Source organism: Paroedura picta, chromosome 13 (genome assembly GCF_049243985.1).
Source record: "Paroedura picta isolate Pp20150507F chromosome 13, Ppicta_v3.0, whole genome shotgun sequence".
NCBI lineage: Eukaryota > Metazoa > Chordata > Lepidosauria > Squamata > Gekkonidae > Paroedura > Paroedura picta.
In genome coordinates this window covers 17,835,112-17,844,924 of record NC_135381.1, presented here as the reverse complement: position 1 = coordinate 17,844,924, position 9,813 = coordinate 17,835,112, and the positions used below count along the sequence as shown (strand labels likewise).

Sequence of the window (9,813 nt, the reverse complement as noted above, 5' to 3'; positions counted from 1 at the left end):
AGAAAATCAGTCAGGCCTGGTTGGGTAAAAAGCACATAAGAACCATACAAGTGTGATTTGGTTTCCCATATGCAGAACAAGCGAGGGAGAGAATTATGTGCAGGTAAATCTGGAGTCCAGTGCTTTGAATCAAACAAGGCTTCTAACAGGAACTGAACTTGGAGTTCAGAGAGGAAGCTCAGCAGCAAGTAAGAGAGAGAATCCCTATAGTCTGATTTTTCTGAAAAAGGACATACAAGCTCCATATCAGCAAGGAGGGCAGTGTACTGTACATAATATCCTTTGTGCCACAGAAATTGGTACAGATTCTGGTAAGCAGCCTATGTCAACTCCATAATACCTTTAAATATCCAACCCAATGACAAAGATAGAAAGCCAGTAGAGAATGGGTGTATTCAGTGCTTTGTATGGAGTGTCACATTTAGCATCCACGTGACCCCAATCTTGTGGAGCCTCTTGTGGCGCAGAGTGGTAAGGCAGCGACATGCTGTCTAAAGCTCTGACCATGAGGTTGGGAGTTCAATCCCAGCAGCCGGCTCAAGGTTGACTCAGCCTTCCATCCCGAGGTCGGTAAAATGAGTACCCAGCTTGCTGGTGGGTAAACGGTAATGACTGGGGAAGGCACTGGCAAACCACCCTGTATTGAGTCTGCCATTAAAATGCTGGAGGGCGTCACCCCAAGGGTCAGACATGACCCACCTGTGGGCACTGTTCCATGTGGGTATCTGCTGACGAACTTTTTGTGCCCACCAAGTGATTTCACAAAGCACGCAGGGCTTAGCCCAACATTCACGCCCACATGGATTGTAGAGAGTTTTACCACCTTTCTTCTATGAATAGCAAGGCACAATACTTTCCCCCTACATGTTGCTGTTCCAAGCGCCAGCAGGCAATATGTTCTTTTTTCCTCTTGTGGATTGGAGAGGCCTCCTCATGAGACAAATGTTAAGGGTCACAGACCTGATCGGTCGGGCGAAAGAAACGTGAGGAAGCATTTTTCAGCTTTCCGCACTAAGTCAGGTATTAATACGATGTCTGCTGTTGGGAGCTGTCCTCATGATGACTCAGGGTTGGCTTCCTTGCTTCTTGAAATGGTTAACCCAAGAGAATTCACCTTCAGCCATTTCCCAATGAGGGCGTAATGCAGTGAATCTAAGAAGTCACATTTCAATCCAGTCTTCACTTTCGAACTAGAAAGGACCAAAGAGCTTCCATCAGACAGCTGTCTTCCACTAGCTGGAGCCTGCCTGATTTTCCAAAGAAAATGACATCAAGCTTCCTTTCAGATCTGGTGAGTAGCTGCCCATTCAGCCTGCGGGTGCTTCAAAATCATCCTGGCAATCAGGCTAGATTAGGGTGTCCGCAACCTTGCTAAGCCTGAGGGCACTTCTGGAATTTTGAGGGAGGATAATGGGCATCACTACAAAATGGCTGCCAAGGGATGGGGTCAATCACAAACATTTGAAAGTCTCCAGAAAAGAATACTGGAAGATTCTAAACCAATTTTATTATGGAGACCACTGTTTCTGAATGGTGCAAAGGTGATGTCTCCTGGGCTCTTCTAAAGCATTTTCTGCATTAAGGAGGCAAAGAAAAACTGGGATTATCCTTCACTTTGGAGAAGAGATTATGTTTGATTTCAGTTTCCAAAAAGCAAGAGAGGGTTTGCTCCTCATATGGCCACAGAGAGTTTTCCAAGCTCAGGATATAAGAATATCTATGTCTGTGACCCATATGCCCAAAATCACTGCCTTTAATGGGCAAGGAGCACAGGGAGTGATCTGGAGTGTTTCATATTCTGGATTTTATCTTCAAGACTCTTTGAAGCAAGAAAGCATCAGGAAACACTTCTTTTGACTGAGTTCCCTTCCCATGTGCCATTTAAAGTGCCTAACAAGCACACATGAAGGGCATAGAATCATAGAGTTGGAAGGGACCTCATGGGTCATCCAGTCCAACCCCCTGCACTATGCAGGACACTCACAACCCTATCACTCATCCACTGTAACCTGCCACACCCTTGAACAATGCTCAAAGTGCTCATACTGCATTTCTTGCTTGATTGTTGGAGAGCACAGCCAGGCTTTCCAACTCTCAGGAGAGCTATCGGGCATAGAAGGAGCACTATGGGCAGCAAGATTTCCATAGCACCAAATAGCTCTCAGCCTGTACCCAGCCTGATACCTCTACCATACAAAAATAGATAGTCGTCTATGTGACAATTTTCTGTCACAAGTATTAATAACCCTGTTGGGGGGAAAACATGTCTTTTTTCTCAGGTACAATACCAGCGACTGTTCCAAATGATCTTTGTGTTAGGACTGGGTGGAAATCTCCTTATTGGCTTCCAGGTTTCTGTGATCACCTATGCTTCTGAGGTAAGCGATGGCTTCTTATTTATAACTGCGCTGTCAACTTTCCAGGCACAGGCTGGATACTATCCTGTGGATGCTTATCAGACAATGGCCCCAACCCAGTACGCACACTTCACAAGCTGAGCAGACTGAGGCTGAAAGTTTCTGTAACAGAAGGAAACTTCTGAAGACAAAGGGACAAGCAGCAGGCACGGGGAACAGGAATAATTTGGAATTTGAGCTTATAACTGTGCATTATTTACCTTTGTGTTTCTTTTTTTTTTTTAATTCAGTTTTTATTGTTATTTGTTCTTATAAAAAGCATTTACAGAAAAGCAAAAAACAAAAACAGAAAAGCAAAAGACAAAAAAAGCGACCAGCTGATAAGTGTCATCAATACACGTATATCATACTTGATGTAGTCTGATATTATCTCAAGAGATATATAGTCAGTTCCCATTACATATTGGTCCTACTCTAACAGTTACTGCTGTCTTTCTTAAGAAAGTCCAAATAATCACTCCACTGTTCATCATATTCTTCCGGAGATCTCTTCTTAACCATGTTGGTGAGTCTTGCCATTTTTGCTAAGTCCGCTAATTTATCAAGCCATGTAGAAATAGTTGGAGTCTCAGTCGCCTTCCAGTGCTTTACCTTTGTGTTTCTGATCAAATTCAATACTGAGAAGTATAATTGCTCAGGAATCTTAGTCGTTACATGGGCTTCTTCAATATGTGCCCAAAATTGCCAGTAGGGGAAAAAACTACAGCATTAAGAGTCTCTTGCACAGTGATATTTCTAACCAATGGTTGATGTGGTCCCCTCTGAAAACATTTATCAGGAATTGGGCAGCAGCTAAATTGCAAACCTTTCCCCTCACTCTTGCCTTAAATGGGCAATTGGGCTGCCAGAGTTCACCACACCAATCACCTGGTTTGGTTAATGTGCATGTGGAGACTGGCATCCTCAGATGTATGTGGAAATCAGTATCCTCAGGCGGTCTGTTGACCCAAGTTTTATACATCTAGTACAGGGGTAGTCAAAACTGCAGCCCTCCAGATGTCCATGGACTACAATTCCCATGAGCCCCTGCCAGCATTTGCTCATAGGAATTGTAGTCCATGGACATCTAGAGGGCCGGAGTTTGACTACCTCTGATCTAGTATATTCAGTGCACTTTTGATTTCTGTCCGGTGCTGTAACACACAAGAAGAAATGTGCATATATATTTAAGGAGTTCACAAGGTATCATAGGAAAGGAAGCTTAGACTCCTCTATATGTCGGAGCTCCACCCCTCTATACGTCACCCTTGGTTTGGTTAATTTACAGAGTCATAACACCCTATAAATTTGGGGGGTATCTTAAGAAGATAGAGATGCTTTCCTTCCCTGTGGGTGACCCAGTTTTGCTGCAGTTTTGCCAGCCATTTTATTATTTCATGCAGTAACATTTATACAACCCCCTTCTATTTCATAACTGCATCCTGGCCTATTAAGCAAAGCTTGGCAATTCCCCCATGGGTTCCCCAGGGAAATTAATACCATTGTCTTGAAAACCCAAAATAAGTAATTGACCTTATCTTACCTCCAGCTTTTAGTGACAGCTGTTTCAGTGTCAAACTCCCTGAAGTACTGTTTTCTACCAACAACTGATTCTGCAAATATGCCCTTCATATCAGTAAGAAATGCAAGCAGTAGGTCTGGATAATGAAACCTAGTTTCCTGCTTGAAGCCATGGATTAATGTAGCCGCCGTGAAAGCAGTAATCCGATTTGGTTGCAGTTCAGATGATCCGATTATTTTATGTTCCTCTGTCTACTAGAATAAATAATGGTTTTTTAAATGGAAAGAGGGCTTCCCCTTTAATCCTTCTTGGTGAGAGAGCCAGCTTGATGTAGTGGTTAGGACTGCGGACTTCTAATCTGGTGAGCCACTTTGAGACTCCTTCGGGTAGAGAAAAGCAACTCTTCTTTTGCTGCTGCTCTTCAGTTAGCAATGAGTTTTAAATGAAAAATTAGTGCTTAATATTTTTAAAGGGGAATTAGCCAGCACTGAAGTTGTACACTATCTTTAAAAGAAATTTAAAAGAAAGAAATATTACATCTGTAATCTGTAACCATTATATATATATATTGGAAGAGCCACTGTGGGTGGAATGGTATCCAGGACCTGTCCGGGGGCCCAGACATCGCTTCCAGCTCCACAGGCCAATCCAGGTGCACCCAGCCTCATAGCCACGCACTCCCTGGCTGCCAAGAAGGGCACTCCTGTGGCGCCCTGGCCAGCCTGCCGCACGACCCAGCCACCAGCTTGCACAACAGGCTAGCCGGCTGCCAGTGGCACGCACAGGAAGGGCAGCAGCGGCACCCTTAGGGGGGGCCACCACTAGCGCCCGTTGCATTCCTGGATGCAACGGGCTTTTGGGCTAGTATTATATATATTACATAACTGCTATTTGAGGAAAAAATGATAAGCATAAAGCTGGCATTTGACAATACATATTTTGTTCTTTAGCATCACATACTGCATTTCCCACCTCAGAATGTACAGTTTCCCGAAGTTAGCATATACAGTCTAAAGATCAATTATTTATTTTCATCTCATATTCTATTGTTCAGTATAATTTAATATTGTACACTATATGCCATTGACCCATAGTCCATCAGTTTATTTAACCATCTTGATGTATAAAGCAGCTTTGACCATATATTTAACATTTTAATATTATTTGGTACCATACTTACTAGCATATATTTAGGATCCAGCACAAATTTAACTTTTCCATCTCATCATGAATCATAATCCAATATTTTCTTGTTTTCAGGTAAGTCTACGACAAATGGTAAAATGATGCATTTATATGTTGACATTTCCAACATTTGCATTATAGCTCTTAGTGGATTTGCTATAACTTGGGGGCCAAATTGTATGCTAATTTTAAAAGTCATGTTTTTTTCATCCCAGGATATCAAGACATTTATCAATGCAACCTGGGTAGAACGGTATGACTCTCCTCTTCAGCCCCAAACACTCTCCCTACTCTGGTCCTTGGTTGTGTCTGTCTACTGTGTAGGAGGCTTGTTGGGCTGTCTCTTGAGTGGGCCTCTAGCAACAAGATATGGAAAGTAGGTATTCTTCTAATCTATTGTTATGATCATAAATGTGTGCAACCTTTACATTGTTTTATGTACAACAGGGGACATACAACATTTTTTTTAAAATAGAACTATTTTGGAGTAATGAAAAATGTCCAGAGCTACTTCATACAATTTTGGGCATGTTACTAAGGGTTGTTGTGCCCTGGAGACAGAACAAGAACTAGTAAAAACTTTTTTTTTAAGTCTAGAACAGATCCCCCCCCCCCCCCAGGTCTCCTATCTAGGCTACAGGATTCATGAAGTTGCTAGCTCCAGGCTGGGAAACAACTGGAGATTTTATTTTTTTTAATTTTTTTTTTGGGGGGGGGGTGAGAAAGAACCTGAATAGGGCATTTTTGAGAGGGGGAAGCCTCAGTAAGATATGTCATGGAGTCCATCTTCCAAAGCAGCAGTTTTCTCTAGAGTCTAGGTCAGGGGTAGTCAAACTGTAGCCCTCCAGATGTCCATGGACTACAATTCCCATGAGCCCCTGCCAGCGTTTTCTGGCAGGGGCTTATGGGAATTGTAGTCCATGGACATCTGGAGGGCCGCAGTTTGACTACCCCTGGTCTAGGTGAACTCATCTCTGTTGTTTTGAGATCAGTTGTAATGTGGGGAGATCTCCAGCAACCAGCTGGAGGTTGACAAGCCTATACATGAGCCATTCTTCAGCAGCCAGAAACAATACTGATAAAGCTACCTTTTTAAGTACACTCCTGATGTACTACATTTGGTCTGATTTTGCCACAAATTCAAACTCTCTTGCAACAGAATTAAAGCTGCAATAATGGAATGACTTGAATCAACCAGCAGTATGTTGTAGCTGGAGAATGTTAAAGGTAAAAAACAAGGATGCTGCTTTTATTTACACCACTGTTTTATTGCTTACAGAAAGAGAAGCTTCATGATCAATGATCTCATCATAATTGCAGCTGCCTTGCTCATAGGCTGCAGTAAAACAGCTAGATCTTTTGAAATGATTCTGATTGGACGCCTCCTGTATGGCATCACGGCAGGTAGGACCTAAAACAAAGCTAAAACAAAGCTGGGAAGCCATGATGAATGTCAAGAGGGGAAACAATGTGGAAACCGAACCCCACCAGGGAAAAGACATTTAAACCTCTTTCCAAAAAGGGGATAGAGAGGTTCTTCTACTTTAATGCAGGCACAAATGCTGAGTCTTATTTTGCACTTCCAGTAGATCCCAGGAAGGCTGTGGAAAATGTGAAGAGGTGCCAGATAGCAGTTTTGGGAAGATGAGGGCTAACAGGCAAAAGCTTCATCCAGACAAAATCGAGGAGCTGCTGGGGGAGGGGAGGACTAAAACAGGAAATGGATTATCGCTGTTCTGGATGTGGTTGTACTTCCCCTAAAGAAGCAGGTTTGTAGTTAGGCCCTAACTGTTAGGGGATGCTGCTGGATCTGGGCCTCCTGTTGGATAAGCAGGTGGAAGTGGTAGCCAGGGTGCCTTTTACCAGCTTCAGTTGGTAAGGCAGCGGTGGCCATTCCTAGGAAGGTGTATGCTCTGTAATGTCATCTAGATGTTTATGTGGTGTAAACATTTAGATTACATTGCTGCAACATACTGTACATGAGGCTGACCTTGAAGTCTGTCTGAAATTACAGCTGGCACAGAACGCTGCAGCCAGAATTTTGAACAGTGTCGGTTATAGGGAAAGGGTTGCATCAGACAGTCTCTGATTGACCCTCAGTCGGGAACTGCTGTCACTCTGTTCAGGGGATGTCCCCCAGTGAGGGCCAGTCAGTGAGAGCATGTTGTTAGAAGGTTGGTAAAGTTTTTATGTAGTATGATATTTTAAATGGTTGTAAGTATTTGAAATGACTGGATGTGTTTTAATGTTCACCACCTTGGTGATGATGAATTGGGTGAAAAGGAAGCATAGAAATGTTTTCAGTAAATAAATACATATCTTCATCCATTGGGTTCTGGGCATAACACAGCCCCATGAGAGTGAAAACCACCCAGTGGGAGTTTGGTGGTTTCTAGCAAGGCATCTACACCTGCTAACTAGGTTGCTGTGGCCCCTGAAACTATGCTGTTCCTTCCAACTTACCCCATTAATTTAATTTAAATACTAAAACAGCAGGAGTACATGGATATATCAGAGAAAACACAGAATATATAGCTGATGGCACATAAGGATTGTGTTTCTGTTGATGTCTTTACAATGTTCCTGGGAATTTACCTGTTCTTTCCCCTGAAGGTGTCTCCTTTAACATCCATGGACAATACGTTGGAGAAGTTTCACCCAAGAAGCTGAGAGGCTTTGCAAACGCTGCATCATCTGCATTTTTTGCACTAGGAAAAACCTTGGGGCAATTGATGGGCTTAAGGTAAAATCACCCTGACTACTGATCTACTAAACTATCTATGTTATGCCCATCCATGCCTTTGCTCCTCTTTCCTACATTGCTTTATTTGTTCACATCCCCGCTTTTCTTCCCAACGAGAGTCCAAAGTAGCTTACATCATCCTCACAATATCCCAGTGAGGTAGATACGGTAAGTCTGAGAGTATCAACAGGCCCGAGGTCACCCCGTGAACTTCCATCACTGAGCAAGGGAATCAAAACGTCTCCCATATTCGAGTCCTGCACTTCAACAAATATGCCATGCTGGGATAGATAACTATAATAAATAAGAACCAACTCTTCTTCTTCTTCTAGATCAAGCCACAGTGTGAGCAGACCATTGTATCTAATGTTGACTTTTCTTCCTTTTTTGTTTGGATTAATTTCATCATTTTCTACAGTCAATTTGTACAATGGGGATTGACCCTAGGGTTTTGTGAGAGGGTTGGGGGGCAGAGTTGTTATAACTGGAGTTGTTATCACTGGAATTTTTTTAAGAAAGACATCTCCTAGTTCAGGGGTAGTCAAACTGTGGCCCTCCAGATGTCCATGGACTACAATTCCCAGGAGCCCCCTGCCAGCGAATGCTGTGAGGGGCTCCTGGGAATTGTAGTCCATGGACATCTGGAGGGCCACAGTTTGACTACCCCTGCCCTAGTTCCTCCCCCCCCTTCCGTTAGATAATTGTCTGTGACTATAAATGAATTATCTGTTATGTTCTCAACAGAGAACTTTTGGGCACCCAAACTTTCTGGGAGGGGGAATGCTGGCAGGGGGCTCCTGGGAATTGTAGTCCATGGACATCTGGAGGGCCGCAGTTTGACTACCCCTGCCCTAGTTCCTCCCCCCCTTCCGTTAGATAATTGTCTGTGACTATAAATGAATTATCTGTTATGTTCTCAACAGAGAACTTTTGGGCACCCAAACTTTCTGGCCGTTGCTGCTGGCTCTTTCTGGATTCGCGGCCCTGGTGCAACTGCTGCTCTTGCCGTTCTTCCCAGAATCCCCCCCATATCTATTGATTCAAAAGGATGACAAAGAAGGCTGCTTACAAGGTAATGTTGGCTGCTCTGTTCCCTGCTTTTATTGTTTCTTTGCTGACATCCACTACAGAGGGAAGGCCAAACAACATGTGGCAGCATCCTTGGGGCTGCCATTTTGAAGTCATCCAAAAAATATTCTTTCAGGATTGGGCCCCAGCTTGGCAGACTTGTCCCCCTCCCCTCCCTAGCCACACATGCAATTGTTATGGGCATGTGAAAAGACTGGGAGGAGAAGAATGAGTGGTGCAATCAGGACCAGCCCCGGTGGCACTTCTAAATAACTAAGATGGCAATGGCGTCCTCATAGCAGCCATCAGATGCCATCATGTCTAGACTGGCCCTTAGATTGGCTAATCAGGTCTTTATTTCCCATTTTGAAAGTTTGTCCATTCAGTGTTCACATCTGCAGCTAGACTACACCCCTCAATGAAAAAAGAATCTTGGACATAGGGTGAAGTGCCTTTTCTATAGCAAACCCAGAAAGGTTGTATATGATTACTGTCCCCTGTTTGGCAGACCTCTTTGGCTGGGGGACAATCTTTTGGATTTTTTAATGTCTTTTCTTCTCTATGCTTTCTGCCATCTTGGCAGATATCTCTTTGTTCTCTTGCGCTTATTAATATATTTACAAAATTTATAACCCACCTTCCTTCCCTCATCAGGATCACCAAGGCAGCTATCAAATTAAAAACATACATAATAAAAGCACATATTAAAATGAAACAAAAACACATTATTAAAACAACTAAGCCACTCTAAAAAACATACACGAAAACATAAAACCAACAATTTGAAAGCCCGTAGATATGTATTTGTTTAGGCATTCCTTCTGAGCTTGGGAAGACTGTCCACTTTCTTAATCTTTTGAAAAGCAAGAAACTTAAGGGTAAAGGCCAGCTTCCCTAAT

At 43.1% G+C, this 9,813-nt stretch overlaps 1 protein-coding gene and 1 long non-coding RNA gene across 3 annotated transcripts in view; one reads left to right on the top strand and one right to left on the bottom strand.

The window, feature by feature from the left end:
- Positions 1-715: 715 nt before the first annotated feature.
- Positions 716-9,813, top strand: part of LOC143823146 (solute carrier family 2, facilitated glucose transporter member 11-like) — a 16,964-nt gene continuing 7,866 nt past the window's right edge. The window contains exons 1-6 of the mRNA XM_077309133.1: positions 716-1,291; positions 2,280-2,378; positions 5,319-5,479; positions 6,383-6,507; positions 7,717-7,846; positions 8,770-8,918. Coding sequence (XP_077165248.1) covers positions 1,265-1,291; positions 2,280-2,378; positions 5,319-5,479; positions 6,383-6,507; positions 7,717-7,846; positions 8,770-8,918 — 691 coding nt within the window. The 5' untranslated portion in view covers positions 716-1,264. The remainder of the gene's footprint in view (positions 1,292-2,279; positions 2,379-5,318; positions 5,480-6,382; positions 6,508-7,716; positions 7,847-8,769; positions 8,919-9,813) is intronic.
- The window catches only part of LOC143823150 (uncharacterized), a 20,215-nt gene continuing 13,086 nt past the window's right edge, over positions 2,685-9,813 (bottom strand). The window contains exons 7-8 of one of the 2 annotated variants that reach the window (XR_013226393.1): positions 9,552-9,582; positions 2,685-5,184 (exon numbers count right to left, since the gene is read on the bottom strand). This is a non-coding gene — a long non-coding RNA (uncharacterized LOC143823150). The remainder of the gene's footprint in view (positions 5,185-9,551; positions 9,583-9,813) is intronic. The other variant, XR_013226394.1, reaches the window with a different exon arrangement.